The 19234-nt window shown below is 62.5% G+C and overlaps 6 protein-coding genes across 6 annotated transcripts; 1 reads left to right on the top strand and 5 right to left on the bottom strand.

The window, feature by feature from the left end:
- Positions 1–341: 341 nt before the first annotated feature.
- BXZ73DRAFT_98836 (Bestrophin, RFP-TM, chloride channel-domain-containing protein) lies at positions 342–2880 on the top strand (the record flags this gene model as incomplete). The annotated part of the gene is made up of 10 exons (XM_048027809.1): positions 342–518; positions 578–626; positions 689–757; positions 912–954; positions 1009–1212; positions 1267–1336; positions 1406–2310; positions 2365–2388; positions 2450–2772; positions 2837–2880. The coding sequence occupies 10 exons, from the start codon at positions 342–344 to the stop codon at positions 2878–2880; spliced, it is 1908 nt and encodes a 635-aa protein (XP_047880409.1).
- A 795-nt stretch (positions 2881–3675) lies between these two features.
- BXZ73DRAFT_42752 (Na+ dependent nucleoside transporter C-terminus-domain-containing protein) lies at positions 3676–5689 on the bottom strand (the record flags this gene model as incomplete). The annotated part of the gene is made up of 4 exons (XM_048019018.1): positions 3676–4813; positions 4866–4963; positions 5023–5200; positions 5364–5689. 4 exons carry the CDS (start codon positions 5687–5689, stop codon positions 3676–3678), a joined length of 1740 nt encoding a protein of 579 aa, XP_047880410.1.
- A 1093-nt stretch (positions 5690–6782) lies between these two features.
- Positions 6783–9058, bottom strand: BXZ73DRAFT_98838 (WD40 repeat-like protein; the record flags this gene model as incomplete). Its single annotated transcript, XM_048027810.1, has 4 exons — positions 6783–7063; positions 7126–7666; positions 8447–8874; positions 9022–9058. The coding sequence occupies 4 exons, from the start codon at positions 9056–9058 to the stop codon at positions 6783–6785; spliced, it is 1287 nt and encodes a 428-aa protein (XP_047880411.1).
- Positions 9059–11157: 2099 nt separating this feature from the next.
- On the bottom strand, positions 11158–13172 carry BXZ73DRAFT_98839 (MFS sugar transporter; the record flags this gene model as incomplete). The annotated part of the gene is made up of 4 exons (XM_048027811.1): positions 11158–12274; positions 12328–12581; positions 12637–12750; positions 12810–13172. 4 exons carry the CDS (start codon positions 13170–13172, stop codon positions 11158–11160), a joined length of 1848 nt encoding a protein of 615 aa, XP_047880412.1.
- A 1468-nt stretch (positions 13173–14640) lies between these two features.
- Positions 14641–16449, bottom strand: BXZ73DRAFT_98840 (uncharacterized protein; the record flags this gene model as incomplete). The annotated part of the gene is made up of 4 exons (XM_048027812.1): positions 14641–14736; positions 15244–15737; positions 15806–16243; positions 16344–16449. The coding sequence occupies 4 exons, from the start codon at positions 16447–16449 to the stop codon at positions 14641–14643; spliced, it is 1134 nt and encodes a 377-aa protein (XP_047880413.1).
- Positions 16450–17555: 1106 nt separating this feature from the next.
- On the bottom strand, positions 17556–18936 carry BXZ73DRAFT_98841 (uncharacterized protein; the record flags this gene model as incomplete). The annotated part of the gene is made up of 4 exons (XM_048027813.1): positions 17556–17624; positions 17819–18303; positions 18376–18771; positions 18828–18936. 4 exons carry the CDS (start codon positions 18934–18936, stop codon positions 17556–17558), a joined length of 1059 nt encoding a protein of 352 aa, XP_047880414.1.
- Positions 18937–19234: the final 298 nt, after the last annotated feature.

Consider the following 19234-nt stretch of genomic DNA (forward strand, 5'->3'; position numbering starts at 1 on the left):
CACTTTAATCCTGGCCTCTGCCAGAGTCCAGACGTTTGACCAGTGGCGGGCATGCTGGACGAAGGCTGTTGGCCTGAAGCGTTCGGATGAATCTTGAAGGTGTTGACGAACAAGAGGAAAGCTTGACCTAAATTAGCGCGTCAACTCTTGGCGTCTAATGGGCGCCGGCTCGAGCGGCCCTCGGACCCCGCGTCGATGCGTGCGAAAGAAAGCGGTGCTGGCCCAGGTCGGCAGAGGACGCCCCGGTTCGAGTCGCGTCAGAGGCAGTTGCTTCTTGCTTTCACCTCCAGACCTCCACGCTCTTTCATTCCCTTACTAATATCTGCCAGATACACATGATCATGCCTGTCAGTTTTAATAACGGCGTGGCAGCCTCGTCAACCTCGGTGCGCCTCCCGCGCTCGGGCACGGGGCACCACACCCTGCTGCCCGCCTTTGACGCGTCCCAGACGGAGCTTATGGTGCCTGTCGTTACTCGTCAATCACTCCTCAGCTGGACCTTTGGTCGTGGTACGGTGGTAAGCACTTGATGCCGAGCCCTGTGTTCGTGCTCCAATGCTCACGAAATTTGCCATAGATCTGGCGGATCTGGCCAGCGGTGCTTCTTCACACCGTCTTTGCAGCAGGTGACACTCACATGGTCTAGCGATGTCGCTGGTATTGAGCCTCTCCTTCTACCTTTTTGCAGTCATTGTTACCATCTCGATGAGGACCAGGTTTAATCTGGGGATTCCCAATGTTATGCTCACAGTGCTCGGTGCGTACGACTCATCGGAAAGGCGCCGCTTCTTGGCCGCGTTGGTGACATACAAAAGTTATCCACTAGCCTTGACCACCAGATATTACCTCTTCCCCTTTCTTCTCTCTACGTCATCCTCATGAGGTGGGCCTGATATGTCTTGCGTCTACAGGTGTCGTCATCGGTTTCGTAATATCATACCGTGCGAGCTCAGGGTCAGTTCAGTCTTGATTTATTGTTGCCAAATAGCCCTGACCATTTTTTCTCAGTTACGATCGCTACTACCAAGGGCGCACAGCATGGTCAGACATCGCGCGTGTCTCACGCGTATTCAGCCGTCTGGCGTGGCTACATGTCCCTCTCCGCGTCCAACCCACCACATACGACGCAAACGGTAATGCCGGGGAGGTCGACATCGCAGTCGTGCGACGAGTGATGGCGGAAAAACGCGCCGCGCTGGATCTCATTGAAGCGTACATTTTCACACACTGCGATCCAAATTACATGGACTGAACCATGGCCCACAGGTACTCGATTGCGGTAAAGCACCACCTTCGTGGAGAGACGGGCATCTACTATCAAGATTTATACCATCTCGTGAAGCCACTGCACGAGGCAAGACCCCACACAGCAACTTCCACATACCATGTCTGACGCTCGTTCTAGCACCCGCACCACAGACACCCAGATGCAGCACCTCCCCAGCCCGCCATTGAGATCGAGGCTGAATCGATCATGTCTTCTCCCCGTGACCTTCATCCCGAGATACCGCCTTTCGCGTTATCCACCCACGCTCTCCTCCCTACCACCTCCTCCGCCCTGGCCGCATCCCCAACCGAACGGCCGCCGTCACACGACCCCACCATCCCCGCGATCAACTCCTACGGGACTTTCGCCGGCCCGCCCCTCCACCACACCGCCTCCCACACGTCCCTCAACTCGGTCTCCACAAATTCCTCGGACCGACGCCCGCTCCTCCCTGGGGCAATCCGTGCTTCGAGCGCGGATGAAGGCATGCTCAGCAGCGTCTCCGCCGACCTTGTGCCCTTTGGGAGCGTCTTCCGCTCCGTCGGGCGCCTCCTCGGACTGAAACGCAAGAACGTTCGCGACGCTCAAGGTCGCGACATCGAAGACGCAGCCGGGCTCGATGCCGAGGTAGAGGTCGAGGTCGAGGTCTCACCCGAGCGCGCAGGGGCGGACATCATGGACCACGCGCACCATCACCACCCAGGCGTCCACCGGGACGCTGTGGGCAGGATCCAGCGTGTCTGGCGCACCGACGACGTCGCCAGCCCCGCGTCCGCGCACCCGCACACTGGTGCGCTCCGCGCGCACATTTCGTCCGCGTCCGCGCGGCTCGGGTTCACGCACGCGAAGCACCGTCCGCGTGTCGCGGGAGGCGGGGCGAGCGTACCGCTCGAGATCGTGCGCGCGCTGAGCATCTGGTTATCGATACTGGACGAGCGGGGGTGCGTCCCGGGCAACGCCCTTGGCGGTATGTTCGGCTGCCTGGCCTCCATGGAGGACAGCCTGTCGACATTGGAGCGGATCTTAACCACCCCGTTACCCTTGTGCGTCAGAGCCCTTGTCTCGCCCTCGCGACGTAGCTAACTGAACATTCGCAGCGTCTACTCCGTTCACATCCGGCAGTGCGTACCCCTCCCGACTCCGTCGAGGCGCCCACTGACATCGCCGTCCTCACCCACGCAGCACCGTCTGGATCTACCTCTTCTTCCTCCCCTTCCAGCTCGTCGACCTCTTCAAGTGGTACGCCATCCCGGGCGTCGGCTTCGCCGCCTTCACCTACCTCGGCTTCCTCGCCGCCGGCGAAGAGATCGAGCAGCCCTTCGGCTACGACGAGAACGACCTCGACCTCGACTTCTTCTGCCGCGCCATCATCCACGCCGACATCGCGCGCCTCAAGCAGACCGCCGGCCCGCACGCCTTCTTCGGCGCGCACCACGCCAGCGGCACCGTCCCCAGCTCTCGTTCCGCCGCGCTCGACATCCACTCCCAGATCGATACCGTCTTCGGTGAGCGCTCGTCCCGTCCAGTGTGTTCCAATTGCGATTGTCTCACCACCTGGGGACTGGCTAGGCGGAGGCCGGCATGCGCAGAATCCCACAGCCTTGGCCCCATGAAGGCACACGAACAAGTCTCTCCACGGTAGTAACCCGCGTTGATTCACTGCTCAGGAATTTCCGGGCAAGCACTGCATACTTAATATGGATGGTAGTATACCTCCCAGGGGCCTCCTTAAGTATAATAGCTGTACATTTTATGCCGGCACACATAGCAACTCGCGAACGACTTTTCATGGCAGAGCATCATTGAGCGCGACAAGATCCACGGAACGAGACACTGAGGGGCCATAACTGTCATTTTTGGGATCCCTGTTTATTGCCCTTGAGGGCCGAGCCCTACGGTAGGCGTAGTACGCATAACCGAGAGGCGAGTCTCAAGACGTATTACAGAAGGGGTCCGAAGAGGCAGCAGCACATAACAACAGCAAACATGCAACTGGAGTGCGGCCTCGCGGGGCTTCAGACTTCCGCAGCGGGGGCCTTTGCACGCGAAGTCATGATTAACTACTCCGCGTATCCACACAACAGCACACACAGCACCGAGTGCAGAAAGCGGTCGATTAGCATTTCAGCCGGACGTGTCTACCGGAACCACAACCACAATCCACCCTACATGGCGTACTTATCATAAAGGACATCGTCGACGGGTCGCCCAATTAATACTAAAGTAGGACGACGCGCAACGCCGCGCGTGCGCGGGACCCCGCGGTCAGCAGGGGCCCGCGATACTTTAAAAATTCCGCTCGCGCCGGAGCGGCTCGTACAAGTACAGCGCGCGGGGGTATCGCTTCCCGCGCGTCTCCGTCTCCTCGCTCTCTTCAGACCGCGACGCGACGCGCGGGCGCGGGGAGCTCAGACGAGCATGCCCGCGATGCCGGCGGCCTGGAGGGTGGAGATGAAGCCGCAGATCATGGCGGAGCCGGCGATGCGGGCGATGATCTTCGCGCGGGAGGGCGCGAGGGCGGAGAGGACGCCGATCTGGATGCCGAGCGAGCCGAGGTTGGCGAAGCCGCAGAGGGCGTAGGACGCGATCGTGTACGCGCGCGGCGAGAGCGGGCTGTCGGACGCGGAGATCTCCTTGAGGGCGGTGTAGGCGACGAACTCGTTCGCGACGAGCTTGGTCGCGAGCAGCTCCGCGACGCGGAGGATCTCGGCGCGGGGCACGCCCATGAAGAAGGTGACGGGGTAGAAGACGTAGCGGAGGATGAGCTGGAGGGTGAGGGCGTGGATGCCGAAGCCCTTGCCGATGTAGGTGAGGAGGCCGTTGATGGTCGCGACGAGGGAGACGACGGTGAGGACGTTGGTGAGGATCTGGCCGGCGACGATCAGCCCGAAGAGGGCGCCCTTGGAGAAGGCGTGGAGGGCGTTCGCAGGCGCGTCCTTCTCGACCCCACGGTCGACGGTGACCCTCCCGCGGGTGACGGGCTCGTCCATCTCGGGGCAGCGGAGCTTCGAGATCGAGATCGAGGCCGGGATGGACATGACGGAGGCGGTAACGAGGTTCTGCGGGGGGACGCCCAAGCCGATGTAGGCGGCGAGGACGGAGCCGGCGATGGTGGAGAAGCCGGAGGTCATGGTGAGATGGAGCTCGGACTCGGTCATGTAGTCGACGTAGGGCTTGACGAGACAGGCAGACTCGCCCTGGCCGATGAAGGGGGACGCGGCGGCGACGACGGCCTCCGCGCCAGAGACGTTCATGATCTTGAAGAAGAACCAAGCGAAGCCCTTGATGAGCCACTGCATGACGCCGAGGTAGTAGAACATCTGGACGAAGGCGATGAAGAAGATGATGGACGACAGCGTGTTGACGAAGAACCAGTGCTTGCCCACTGTCTCCTGGTCGAAGAAGAACGCAGCGCCCTGGAGTGCCTGATCAAGGAAGTCGGAGGCAAGGAAGGCGATCCATTTGAATATCGAGAAGCCCGCGCCGGACTTGAGGACGAACATCGCGATCGCCTGCTGCGCGAAGAGGCCGACGATGACAGTGGGCCTGTGCACGGTGTTATACCCGCGCTTGGAGGACAGAGGTGAGAAAGACATACCAGGGAATGTGGGAGCGGTGCTTCGAGGTCGCCCAGAAGCCGAACTGGTAGACGAAGAGACCGAGGACGGAGATCGCACGGTCACCGTAGCCAGTGTTCTGCACGGGGCGATGGGTGAGCATCTGACACTTGGAAGAAGAGCAAAACCGAAACGCACACCGGTGAGGGGGAAGCCGAAGGCGGAGCCAAAGATGATGCCGAGCAGCGCGAGCCAGCCCATGCCGAGGCGGACCATGTACGGCAGTTTGAAGAACGGGGTCTGGACTGCGGGGACCCAGACGGCCTCGACTGGCTTCGTCACAATCGAGGTGGGGATGAACCGGAAGGCAATCACGCTGGAACCAACATCGTCAGTGGACTGGGAGAGCGATGGGAGGAGTGGCGAGGCGCATGGGCCGCGGGAAGGCACACGGCCCCTCGATCGGGCGGCATCTCGACGATCGGGCACGCACACGACCAGTCGATCGAAACCGCCGCGAAGAAAAAACAAGGACGCACATGAGGAAGAACCACGCCCAGAAGGACTGCACGATCCACCGATGGCGCGTCGCCTGGAGCACGGTGGCCGAGATCCACCAGCCGAGGATGAGCGCGGCGAGCGCGGCGAGGACGACGGCGCGGTACTTGCGCGTGAGCTTGGTGAGGCCCGAGACGTCCTCGTCGACCGGGGCGGGCGGGGCCGCCTTCTCGACGTCGGTCGGGTCGGCGGCGGCGGTGACGGGCTCCTTGCGGATGGAGTCCGCGCCGGAGGAGCGGGAGGACTGCGTGCGCTGGAGGGCAGCGTCCGGGGCGGGGGTCGCCGTCGTGATCTCGGAGGAGTTCATCGCGCGAGCCGGTGCGTCTCTGCGGGGACGAGAGAGGGCGCGGGGGGCGGGGCGTCGACGGCGGGGCCGGTGGCGGCGGGGAGGTGCGGCACACGAGGGGTGCGGGCAGCGAGGACGGGAAGAAGCGAGGGCGGGCAGATATACGGGGTGGACGAGCGGCCCATCGCGCACGGCCCACGCGGTCCATCATCAATCTTCAGCCCGGTGCCTGCCAGCCTCCGATAAGCCTGCCTGGGCCACGCGAGCGACGTCCGTGGCGTTCAGTACACACATGAGCAGGCAAAATCCCCGGTCGCCGACCGCCCGCAACTGCCCGCAACCCGCCACCGCGTCTCCGCTCGCGTCTCGTCCCCGTCGGCGTCGCAGAAATGCGACGCAGCAGCGCTCTCTCTTGCCCCGAGACCGACTGTCCGGATGTGCCGTTCTCTTCCTGTCAGTTCAGCCGTATCACCGACCGCGTATCCGTCCGCTGATGGTGCAGGGCGGGATGATACCACACAACACGTCCCAGAATCAAAGACACCTCCAGCATGGCCGCGCGATGGTGATAAAGCATGGGCGCAACCACCAGCCACTCTCTGTCGCCGTCCTGTTTCAACCGCCATTCGTTTGCATTTGCCACACGCGGAACGCTATCGCGCCAGCGTCCGGACGGTGCACGTCTGAACCTACCCAGGCAGCGCGAGACCGTACAGTCCTTGCGGGCGCAGGCGCGATAAGCAACCGCTGGGCGCCGTCGTCCCAACTCTCGTCGTCGCCTCGTGAGCGTCGCGGCGGTGCTCCAGGGCCTATGTACGAGTGTCCGCTTGCTTGCTCTCTTCCAGCCCATCATCCATCCATCGTGTGCCAAGCCACTCCGTCCCTGATTCTCCGTCGGCGCACATGACCGCGGCCTCACGTTTCACCTGCTCACCACCACTCAGTCGCGTAGCACGACCTTCGTCCTCCGTCGCGGGTCCGAATCGGTATGCGAGAATTGGTATCTTACACAGGCGCACCTCAGTCGTCCTCTCTCCCCGTTCCGTCCTCTGTCTGTATGACGATGCTGCTCTCCACCAGTCTCCACCTTCACCCCTTGCGACCCGTCCATCTGTTACACCTTCAACGCCTTGATCGACTTGCCCATCGCGATCGCGATCCACTCCCCAGGGCCCGCCGAGTGCCCCGACGCGGTGCTCATCCCAGCGATCGGCGGCGACCACGCCAGGTTCGCAATCTCGCTCGCGCCCGTGTACGCCATCACCGGGTCCTGCACCACCCGCTTCTTCGCGTCCGGCCGCGGCGACGACAGACCCGTCCCCGTCGGCCGTGGAGATGCCGCCGACGCCGCCGTGTGGGGCGCGAGGTCCCAGAGGAGGAGTTGGCAGTCGTCGCCTGTCCCGTGGCCCCGAACGTGAGCTCGCAAAGTAGAACACAACGGTGAGTTCCCCACGCACCGACGGTCCCGAGCAACTGAGAGTCGGACGAGCTCCACGCGAGCGCGTTCACCTGCGCCTTGTGAGACCGAAGCTCCATCACTGGCTGTCCTGGACTCCGCATGTCCAGAATTTGGATGTCGCTCCCGTCCATGTGGAACGTCGACATGTAGTTTGAGTCCGCCGGGTTGAAGGCGATCCTGAGCAGAGGTGACGTCGGCGGCCGAGCGCTGCTCGACGGGGACGCCGTCGGCGCTGGCATGTTCTTCGGTGCCGGGGTCTCGTAGAGGATCGTGGAGTGCTCCAGCGAACGCAAATCGAACGCGCGGAGTGAGCCGTCGGCGCCGACGGACACAAAGATGTCCGTCGATCCGGGCAGCCACGCGACATCGTACACTTCTCGGTCATGCGCGATGAGCTGGGTGATCGCAGTCGAGGTATCGATGTTCCAGACCGTGCACGTTGTGTCGATCGAGGAGGTGACGACTAGACTTGGTGACTTTTCATTCCACGAGAAAGAGGTGAGCGGGGCGCCGGTGTTGTTGTTCTGTACTTTGCTTTGCTGCAATGCGGTGCTTGTCAGCGAACGGTCTTCGAAGAAGATAAAGGTTAAATCGAGAAAGGATCTGATCAGTATAGACTTCGACATGCGAAGATCTGCCAAACTTCCCATCCAGCTCGGAGAAAAATGGCGTTCGCCCATGATGGATTCGAGTGTTCCACGTGGGACCTCAACCGCACAATGCCACAATGAAGCACGCAGTCACTCGAACCCAGACCGGATGTCCAAAAACCAGCCAATGTCATGATCATGAGGTCTCGGCAAACAAGGAGGCATCGCGGCTCCATCGCTTCCCATACGACGAGAAGAGGTTGTGACCCGCTGTTGCAAATGCGCGAAGAGTAGCCACGAAGCTGTACGAAGCACTTTCCCCTCGCTTGCGGGACATGGTCCCTCGGATGCATCACGATCCCCGTCACGATCCCCCACACCAATGTGTGCTCTACAAGTACAACCGCGTTTTCATGTCGTAGGACACGGCAAGGGAAGATGCTTGATTCCACTGAGTGACATTGTACGGCATGCTGCATACTAGGCAGCACGCCATACAAATGTCCTGCAAACAAATAGGCCAGAGGCATAGCATGGAAGGGAATCTCCAAACGCACGAATCCACCATCGTTATGGGACCTCGGCGCAATCGCGCCAAGATAACCATCGACAAGCGATGTAGTGTACGCACGAGGAAAACACCTTCCATGCAATACGCCCCAGCAACTGGACCCATCCACAACGCCCACACAACTCGCAGAAGCCCACGCCCCGAAAGAAGAGACTCACCCCAGACAGCGCCGTCTTCAGGGTCAGCCGATGGTTGCTCCCGCTCCCCTGCCGTCCGACGTAGCCCGTCCCGCCCGCGGGCGGCGCGTCGCTCGCGTACTCCCACACGCGCAGCGCGTCCCCCGTCGTCGCGAGCAGCTCCGCGTTGACCGCCTTCTGGCTCCACGCGAACGAGTTCGAGGTGCTCGGCTGCCACTGCAGGCGGCTCGCCGGGTATCCGTGCTGGGCCTCGACGAGCGTCGCGAAGTCGGGGTAGTCCGCGTAGTCGTCGTCCTCCACCAGCACCCGCTCGTCTTGCAGGCCGACGATCGCGATCCGATTCCGGTAGTCCGACGTGAGCGAGGCGATGCCGAGCCGGAAGGAGGAGCGGGTGCGCACTTGCTGTCCGGGCGGGGCGGATTTGCACCAGTCGAGTGCGTACACGGGCCCTGAGGAGAGTAATGATATGAGGATATAGACAGATTGGTCTTTGGAAAGAGGTATGGGGGACGGGCAAAGAGATGGGTAGCAAGAACAGAGTCACCGAGGGTACAAGCGACCACAAGTGAGAGATTTGCGCAGAGAAACGGACTTACAGGGTGCTTCATACTGGAGAACCGTAGTCTGAGCCATCCTCAAGGTCGAGAGGCCGGAATCGCTGTAGTACTGTCTGTGTTGTGTCCTCCGGCGCGCGGGTTTTACTGAGTGTTTTGTGGACATATTTGGGTAGTGTAAGAACAGTGACAAGCGCAAAGAATCAGATGAAGAAGAAAGTGGGGATTGCAGGGCAGTCGCTTAGTGCACATTGAGAGAAGCATGAGCTCGCGGGACATACCTCAAGGTTTACTGCCTGCGGACTCGTGTACTCAATCTCCGGTTATGCGTGGTATCACAATGACGCAGGAGGGTGTGGAGTCTAGTCGTACAAGCGTTGGAGGAAAAAGCGAGCGAAATCTAGACAAGCAGCATCGAGAGCGAAGAAAGCAGGTCGTTGTATGCGTCCAGGATCGTCCTCTTCCTCCACTTCCCCAGCGGCCTTCGGGCGCCTATTCCACCGCCTCCCGTAGTGCGTCGCAGAGAGTCGTCTCTTTCGTCCCACGTTCATCTCCATTGTATGCCGACACTGAGCACTGAGCACTGAGCGTTGGGCTCTGAGCGCTGAGCCGTCATTCTCGCCCCAATCCTCGCACTGGCGTACTAACCGGCGATGTGCAGGAATGACAGGCTACTTTTGACGGAGTCCGAGAGCGAATCAATACTCCCAAGGGGAGTCCCGTTCAACTTCGTGGTGCATCAGTCGGTGCGATATTGCCATGTTCTCAGATTTGATATTGTGGATCTGCTGAACGGCCAGATATCGCCGCTCTCTGGGAACCATACTCGATGCTTGTACCGAAACATGACACCATCTCTGCTCAAGACCCACTGCACCATTGTATCCGAGATCAGTCTCTGAACCAAAGGGAAAGAATCTTGCAGTGGTCATTCAATATGCGTACGGAGGTGTTTTAGCTTTTTCGCTTTGCCATTACCCATACGCCTCCTTGACCCGCTTTTCTTTGCAGGTTTATTCAACCTGGGACCCTCAGCCGCAAGTGCTCAAGCTTTTGAGGAGGCCTTCACCCCCCTCCCTTTTGTTCAACCAACGTTCGAACCAAGCAAGAGGTGCCCGCTCTAGCTCTCTACGTTGATATGGATAGATCGACTCGCTTCTACCTCGACTTCTCTATCCAGCAACCAAACCCCGAGTGGCGGGATCCTCTTTCAGCCGGTACGTATGGCTACAACGCATTCACGCAATCCTTCCAACAGGCTCTTCCGGCACACGGACTCCCACACATGCTATCTCACCTACCTCCGTCCCTCGGAGACCCCGCCCGTGCACCAGCTCCCTCTCCCGAATTCTTCCTCGACCCGCCGTCACCAGGCCCTCGGCCCCCTCCGGCGCTACTTCGACATTCTCTTGTTGCGCCTCTTTTTGGACCCCCGGCGGAGATCGCCGCGGGGCACTACGACGGCCGGGGCACGGCCCATCAAGACCGACCTGGACGGTTCGCGGTCAGTCCGCTGGCCGGACAACACCCAGTTCGAAGGGCGCGCCCCGCGATCTCCCGCGTACTATGTAGTACGTCTCGAGTCGCTACCAAGTACACTACAAAACCCGACGGCCGTGTCCGCGCACCTCGTGCGTGATCCATCGTCTGCCGTCGCCGAATGCGATCATCGTTCTCACCCTTGACGTATGCATGCCCCGATGACCTTTCGAAACGGCCTTGGGTGCCTTGGCTGCCCGTAATCTAGAGTTTACGGGTGAAATAGTCGCGCGACTAGCCTGCAACCACGACTGCGTCCGTAGCTCCGGTTCTTCCGGAGTCCGGACAATTTACCAGTTACAGTCCCCATCGCACGATCCCATGAGCCTTCTCTTGCCAAGCACTCGGACGAAGAAGCTCCAAGGCGCCAGCACATACTACACCCGGCAAGCGGACTTCCGCTCCACCGAAGCACACCACGAAAGGTCTGGGTTTCCAGAAAGCAGGACGTGTTGGCAAAGAAACCGCTAGGAATACAGGAAGGTACAGCGAATCGTGACGAAACATCGCAGATCGTAGCAATATCATGAGCATGAGAGACAGCGGGGGGGACACCATCGGACACTCCAGTCATACAACAAGCGCACCGCGTCCCCGCCCGCAACCCCCGCCACGCGGCGCCGACGGGCGCAGAGAGGCTCAGTGGCCCGCGCCGGCGGGCGCGTACGTCTTCTCGCCGATCATGCCCTCGTGCTCGTACAGCGGCGGGAGGGGCTTGACCTTCATGCGGAAGACGTGCTTTTTGATGTGGTGCGGGAGCGCCTTGAGCTGGTAGGCGGCGTGCGTGCGCGTCGAGACCGAGAACACCTGGTCGAGCTCCTCGAGGGAGAGCGCCTTGGTCTCGGGGAGGAAGAGGAGGATGAGCACGAAGCCGATCGCGTTCCAGCCCGCGTACCACCCGAACGCGCCCTGGGGCTGGAAGGCGGAGAGCAGGCGGGGGAAGGTGATCGCGACGACGAAGTTGAAGAACCAGAGGACGGAGGTCGCGTAGGACATGCCGACGTCGCGGACGTAGAGGGGGAAGGCCTCGGCCGAGTAGGTGAACGGCACGGGACCCTCGCCGGGGGAGTAGGCCATGGTGAAGAGGTAGATGCCGAGAGCGACGACGGCGATGCGTGCCTTGGAGTCTTCGGGGATCCAGAAGGCGAAGCCGGTCATGAGGAGGAAGAGGGACATGAGCGGGAAGGTGACGAGGAGGAGGTTGCGACGACCGAAGGTGTCGATCGTGTACACAGCCGGAATGGCGAAGACCCAGTTGAGCATGCCGAAGCCCCATGAGGCGATGAGGGCCTGGATGTCGGTGAAGTTGGCCTGGGAGAAGATGTTGGAGGAGTAGTAGGCGATGACGTTGACACCGCAGAACTGCTGCATGAACATGACGATGGTGGAGGCGAGGGTGGCGCGGCGGTTGCGAGGGACGGTGAAGAGCTCGCGGAAGAGGTTGCGACCTTGCTGGATCTCCTTTTCGGCCTCGAGCTGGACGTGGATGTAGTACAGGTCACGGGCGGCCTGGATGTCGGAGTAACGGAGGCGGCGGAGGGAGGTAAACGCTTCCTCGTAGCGACCATTGTTCATGAGCCAACGGGGAGACTCGGGGCAGAAGTAGACCTGGGACATGATGAACAGGGCGGGGACACCGGCGCTGGCGAGCATGAGACGCCAGTTGAGGCCGTTGATGTTGGAGGGACTGGGCACGTGGTAGAAGGCCAAGCTCATGACGGTGCCGATCATGATGCCGAACGCGGTCCACATTTGCCTGCGACGGTTTCAGGCTCGGATCGGGCGGAGGGTGGAAAGGAGAGCACGCACCACATCATAACGAGCGCCCCACGGATGGCGGGCGGGGTGCATTCCGCGGCGTACACGGGTACCGTCGCAGACTTGGGGCCGATGCCGAAGCCGAGGAAGAAACGGGCGATGAAGAGGTGCCACCAGGTGTTGGTGAGGCCCTGCCAGATGCAGGTGATGAAGGACACAAAGGCGGAAATAAAGATCGTGCCCCGCCGTCCGAAGCGCTTGTTCATCGGGGCGGACACCCAGCAGCCGATAAGACCGCAGCAGAGCTGGTCGCGGATTTGTCAGCGTCGGACGCGGTCGGCAAAGGGTGGGAAGACGTACGTAGGGGGCGCCGTTCACGAGACCGAGCAGCCACTCGTTCGTGCTCGAGTCCTGGGGGATGCCGATTTCCCGAGGGAAGAAGAGGTTCGCGCCGTTGATTACCGCCTCGTCCATCTGTCAACGAGACGGATGAGATCAAGGATGAACGGCGGAGAGAGATTGGAGGGACGTACACCCTGGACGGCGGCAGACATGGAGCAGAGGAAGACGAGCCAATAGAGCTGGAGCGGCTGATGCCACCGGTTGGTGAGCTCCTTGCGGAGAATCACCCTGTCCTCCTCGGTGAGCTGGGGGAGAGACTCGAAGAGAGTCGGGTCCTGAGCGAGGAGGGCGCCCTTCTGGAACTGCTCGGAGAGATGGGCGAGGTTGTGCTCCTTTGCGAAGAGGGTCGCATCCTCGATGAGCTGGTCGTGGGAGAGGCCGGCGAGGGGGTTGGCAAGCTTGACGTTGGCAGCGGCGTTGTCAATGTGCTTGACCTCCTTCTCGGAGCGGTCGGAGATGGACTCCTGCTTCCGGATGGACGCCTTGTCGGACATGGCGGAGGGGAGCGGACGTCGAGGGGGCAGAGGAGGGGACTCTGGCGAGCACGGCTGTGGCTGACGGTGGGGTGGCCATTTATATGATTGCGCGAAGCCGCCCCGTTTGTTATGGCAGATCAGAACGCGAGCGAGCTCCACCCGTCCTCAGCCGTCCTCGCGAACCACACACGCTGCCCGTTTCGGCACACCGACAGCCACTGATCGCGCCTCCAGCTTCTCCACACAGACGCCCGCCCCGCCGGCTACTCGACGCCCCCAACGCCCCCGCCGTCGCCCACCGAGCCCGTCTCGCTCGCCGTCCATTCCGCCGTCCTCTCCGTGCCCCGCGCTCTGCCCCGCGTTCGAGCCGCCCTTCCGCCGTACCGGCCCCGTGCGAGCCGGCACGCGCGCCCAAATGCATGCCTCTTGATCTGGGGTGCGAATATCAGGCGCCTGCAGGCTGCCCAGCCGGCGCACCGTGCGGCACATGCGCAGGCGCGGGTGGGACTCGGGAGCGTTTCGTGCATGACAGGCGCCACCGTTGCGGGAGACGAATATACGCTCCGTGCTCGCGCGACACCCCGACCGTCGACGCCGTCCGGACTGCCTGCGCTGTCGAGAGCCCATGCCCTGCGCGCACTCTCGCCCCCAACGCTCTCGAGTCGTCTGCGACCCTTGCACCTCCCGCCCCCTTGGCGCGCCCTCGCGCTGCCCCGACGCGGGGAGGATCAGACGCGTCCGTCGCTCGCCAAACACGCACAGGCTGATCGATCGCCGGCCTCCTCCTCCTCCTCCTCCAGCAGATCGTACCTGGCAGCCCCGACGGTCATCTGAACGAACCTCCCCGGCTAAGCCGCGTCTTGCGCCTCGGGCGGACGAGCAGCGACTGCGCGCATGTGAACGAAAAAAGATTTCACGTCCACCCCCACCCCGCCCTCTTTCCTACCCGACGGTCGCGTTTGATGCGAGCCCCGCCTCAGCCCCGCATTTTACCGCGCTCGCATCTCGCCCCGCCGCCTGTTCTCCCCATGGGGCATGCGCCGCACGCGACATGGAACGGATCATCGGCCCGCTGTCATAGAGCCACCAGCACGCGCCCGGCCGCCGAGGAAGTGCGGACGCACATCCCGTTTCCGCCTGGGCAGGCGTGGCCATATGTGCAGTTGTGCAGGCTCGTGCTCACAGCGATGATTTGTCGCGCGTGTTGCTAAGCCAGGCTTGGTATGGTTCGCACCGCGGAAGAGAGTGTCGGGGGTGGCCATGACGTCATTACGGAACTCCCAGAGGTTGGCCGCCCTCGCGGCGAGCACTCGCGGGGATGACGTAGGAGAATGAAGACACGGCTCAGGTACAAAGAGCGAGCGGGCCTAGCAAGCGACCCGACGCCGCCCTGCACTCCGTCCGCCGAGCTCTCCGATGTTTCGGATGACTACTCCCTTCCAGCGGCTGCAATCGACGCGCTACGCTCTCACCTAGTTCCACTTTCCTACTCTCTCGCAACAATCTCCACCTCCTCGCCCTCCACGGCCGCTGGCGCAATCAAGAAAGCCCGCAGCGTGTCTGCCGGAAAGTCCCAGTGCGCCTGTGCGGCATGAGAATGTGAGCGTCCCGCCCGCGTGTTCGGCCACCCGAACCTTGCCGGACAATGCACGTCAACCGTGTCCATCGTCCTGATAAGTGTTCGGAGAACGTAACCCGGCTGTGCATCTGCCCACTTCGTCCACCCGCCGCTCCACTTCAGAATGGCAACGAGCAGTCCGACGAGCGCCCGTACGTATGCACCGTGGCCACATCAACGCGCACACTCAGCAGAAAGCCTACCGTGCCAGCATCTGACAATGAACATCACCGACGAGCATGATATCCGGTCCGTGGCCGAACGAGTCCTGTCCGCCGTCGCAGGCGACCGGCGGAGAAGAAGACGTATCGCAGCCTCGGGTGCAGCATGCTCATGGTCGCTGCCCCTCGACGAGCGCCGAAAAGGAGCGACCACGAAAGACCCGAGTCCCGACAGCGTGCGTGCACAAGCCGAAGCCGTAGCCGAAGCCTCCAACCTTGCTGCGAAAGCACAGCGGTGGCAAACACTCACAAAGTGGTTCGCCCCGCGGATGCGCACCGTCCCCACTCTCCGGCGCCCCGCCGCAACCGGGGGTTCCGTGGCCAGCCCCCGGACCGCCCACGCCGCGTGCACGATCTCCCACGTCGAGCGGTCGCACCACACCGCGCGGACCTCGAGCGCGCCCCACCGCCGCCGCGCCCCCTCCGCCGCGGGCAGGACGAGCGCGCCCTCCCAGAGCGCGCGGAAGACGTCGACGCGGATCCCCTCCGCGACGAGCACCTGGTCCGAGCCTCCGGGAGCGCCCGGTGGCTGGTGCACGAGGTCGCCGGGGAGGGTGCGTGCCGTGGGCGGCCGGTCTTCGGCGGGCGTGCGGCGGGCAAGGGTGTCGATCGAGGAGCCGTGGGTCCAGTAGCCGGAGACCCAGTCCAAGAGGTCCGCGATCGATCCTTCGAAGGTGTCCGGGTCCAGGAAGGGGTCGTACGGATCCGGGGGGCGGGGGAAGCCGAATTCGATGCTTGGTCCATCTGCCCACGGCGGGGGCTACATCAGATGGGAGTCTGCCTAGTAGCACGAGTCGACCAGAGGCACGTACCGTACGGAATGACCCGTCTCAGGTGCTTGCTCAAGTCGACGTCCGCGCTCCCCTCGAACGAGTCGAGGAACATGAGCACCGCGTTCATCCACACGATTCCCAGCGACCACCCGATGAGCACGATCCCGCCCCGGTTCTCCGTCGGCCGGGCCGCTGGGAGCCCGCGTTCGCGCACGAGCTCCTCGCAGAACGCAAGCAGCTCATGCGCGCGCAGCCGCGCGAACTCTAGCATCTTCGTCCGCGTCTCCGAGATCTCCTCTGGGGAGCCCGACGGGTACGGCTCCGGCTCCGGCTCGTTCGAGTCGGAGGGCGGGACCGCGGTCAGGAGCGCGCGCTCCGAGGCCGGGTATGGCGTCGTGCCGGGGTAGTCGCGCCGGTTGACGGCGATGACCCGCGCGTTCTGCGCGTGCGCGACGGGCAGGAGGTGGGCGAAGATGCCTGTGCAGTTTTGGCCGTTAGAAGTGCGCACCTCGACTGCTGCGCCTCTGCGGCCGCAGTCAACCCACGAGACATGCAGGACTTGAGGGAGGTCACTCACCACTGTGCCAGCCGTAGCCGTGGATGGTCACGATGGTAGTGTAGTCGGTGCTATCCGAAGGCGGCCCGCTGTCGAAGGCGGCATGCAGACCAGTTGGGCTCACCATTGCGAAGAAGTGTGCCTCCCGACCTGTAGGCGCCAAGGACGGTTGTCCACCATGCCTGCTGAAAGAACAACTGCCTTTATGCGGGGATATCCTGCGAGCCCGGACGCTGACGAAGTAATGCAGTTAGCCGCAGGGCAGATAGTAATCAAGGACATCCACCGAGCGCCGCTATACGGCCTCTTTCTCCCAGGGCATAGTACTTACGAAGCCCGCATGGATTGACTCGATCTTCTGCTTGAGATCCACCCTATCGACGCTCTCACGACGGCGGCTTCACGTATAGGCTGCGCCAGGGACCAACATCCCTTGTAAAACCGCCGCAGAAATTGGCCGTGCACATCGGGTCGAGAACCTGCGTTGACCACGCAGTTCCATGCCATCGGGCACACCGAGCGGCGGCTGCGGGTAGTTGGAGGGACACGAAGGGGACGTGTTGCCGGTACTGCGTCATCAGGAAGGGGGATCCTGTGTGCCGAACGAACCCGTAGTGGATGATGAGGGTGCGAGTAAGTGCTGATCCTGTCGCCGTGCGCGCAGTAGATCCGCTGGCAGTCGGCGTGCACAATCGACGCGCGTCGCGAGTGGCGAGCCCCCACGCCCTTTCCGCCGAATGTCTACGCACGTAGCCCGCGGGTAGCCAGTCAGCTGTCGGAGTTGGTTCCATGGTGGGCGTTTGATGATGACGGGATGGGGGAGAGTTCGAAGTTCGTGACGGTGCAGAATCGCAGGAGTGTCCGAGAGTAGCACGGGATGGCTTACGGAGTCCGGACGTATGCCGATCTCTCCGGAACGCTGTGAGGAGCACAGGCAATGCAGTGGTTGACTGTGTGCACCCCGAGGTCACGTATGTGCACTTATGGGATGAACCGCGGAAACAGAGCCTTATCCGGCTCCGTCGCGCGCCGTGAGCTAAAGTCCGTTGTACACCCGGGCGCTTCAATCGCAAAGACTGCGTGGGTGTAAGCACAGTCCTATTATTTCCCGGCGCGTGTGCACCGTCATTAATAGATATATCAGATACAAGAAGAGCAATGGCGATCCAAGAAAGCAGAATCACAGCAAGAAAGGGGGTGTGCAGCATCTATAGTGTACTTTGATAACCAATCTCAGGCTTCAACCTCGTTCGGGGCGGCCAAAAATACCCGCAGCGTCTGCTCAGGATAGTCCCAATGGGCCTAGAAAGATCAAAAAACCAGTCAGCGATGCACAGCCGCGCCCGCAGATCGTCGGCCGCAGCGCAGAGTTAACCCCTGTCCTGCGCTCCCACCGCAGCCGCGCTGTGCCTGCCAACTGAGAGCAACGCCCGCCCCTCGTGCGGGCGCAGCGGCAGCCCACACCCATCTCCGAACCGAAGAAACGAGCGACTCACGAAGTGGTTCGCGCCCCGCACGCGCGCGAGCGTCACCGGCCGCGTCTGCGCGCGCTTCGCCGCCGCGTCCGCGAGCTCGGCGCGGAGCGCGTGCGTCGCGTCGAGCACCTCCCACACGCTCTCGTCCCCCCACACGACGCGGACCTCGAGCGCGGGCCACGGCGGCGCCGCGCGGGCGGGCGGGAAGAGCGCGCGCCGGCGCAGCGCCGCGAACAGCCCCGTGCGCACGCCCCAGTGCAGCAGCAGCGCGTCCGAGCCGCCCGGGCTCGTCTGCGCCGCGCACACCGTCGCGCGCACCTCGGCGGGGGTCATGCGCGCGAGCGTCGGGGTCGGCGCGCCGCGCGGGGTGTGCCGCTCGAGCGTCGCCGCGGTGTCGCCGTGCGCGAAGTACTCGGACAGCCAGAGCAGCGGGTCCTGCTCCTGCACCGAGAGCTGCGGGTTCGGGTCCGGGCTCGGCGGGTAGCCGTACACCGTGCTGGAGCCCTCTGGCGACGGCGGCGGGAGGTGCGGAGCGCTGGTCAGCAAGGTACTCCACGGGTGCGTCTGGGCGAGCTCACCGTAGAGGATCACACGTCGGAGGTACTGGCCGAGGTCGACGCCGTTCTGCTGGAAGGAACCGCCGTGGGTGAGAAGAGCGGTGATCCAGGCGACGCCGAGCGACCACCCAGCGAGCACGATCCCGCCCTTATTCCGGGCCGGCTCGGCAGGAGTGACACCGCGGGCGAGGACGAGCTCGACGAGGAGCTGGTTGAGAGTGCTGGCGCGGTGCTGCATGAAGACCCATGCGTTCTCGGAAGGCAGCGGGACAGTCTGCCTGCTGCTGCCTGCCTGGGCGGGGAGCAATGCACGGTCGGCGGAGTTGTACGGGGCCCCGCCGGGGTAGTCCTGTCTATTAACGAGGACGAGACGTATGTTCTTGCTCCTAGCCAGAGGAACCATCTTCGAGAATATAGCTGCCGTGAAGAGCCATTAGCCATACAGTGCATCTACGTTCGGCCCGTATCCTTACCGCTATGCCAGACAATTCCGTGGATTACGACGACTGTCGTATAGTCGGAGCTCCCGGGAGGTGCTCCAGTGTCCTGAAAGATGTGTAGACCAGATGCTGAGGACGCCATGTAGTGCTCTGTGTGGTGTCGACCTGGGTGTGCTTGAAGCTTTCCCTGACCTCCCGAGTGCGCGGGCAGATATACTCGGCCGCGCGCATCCGAAGGGACCGGGACCAGGTTCACGGAATACACCCGAGTGAAGCGGTGCCCTCATCTTCCCTCAGGCCCACTTCGCGGGAGAGCCACCTCGAGTGCGGCAGGGAGCGACGACAACTCGCCATTGCCCTGAGTCGCAGCATGACGGGCGCTAATACTACACCGCTTCGGACGCAGCGAAATCTACTTCCAACGCGCCACCGTGCGACAT

The sequence above is a fragment of the Epithele typhae genome (assembly GCF_022376455.1).
Source record: "Epithele typhae strain CBS 203.58 chromosome Unknown BXZ73scaffold_9, whole genome shotgun sequence".
NCBI classification, from domain to species: Eukaryota; Fungi; Basidiomycota; class Agaricomycetes; order Polyporales; family Epitheliaceae; genus Epithele; species Epithele typhae.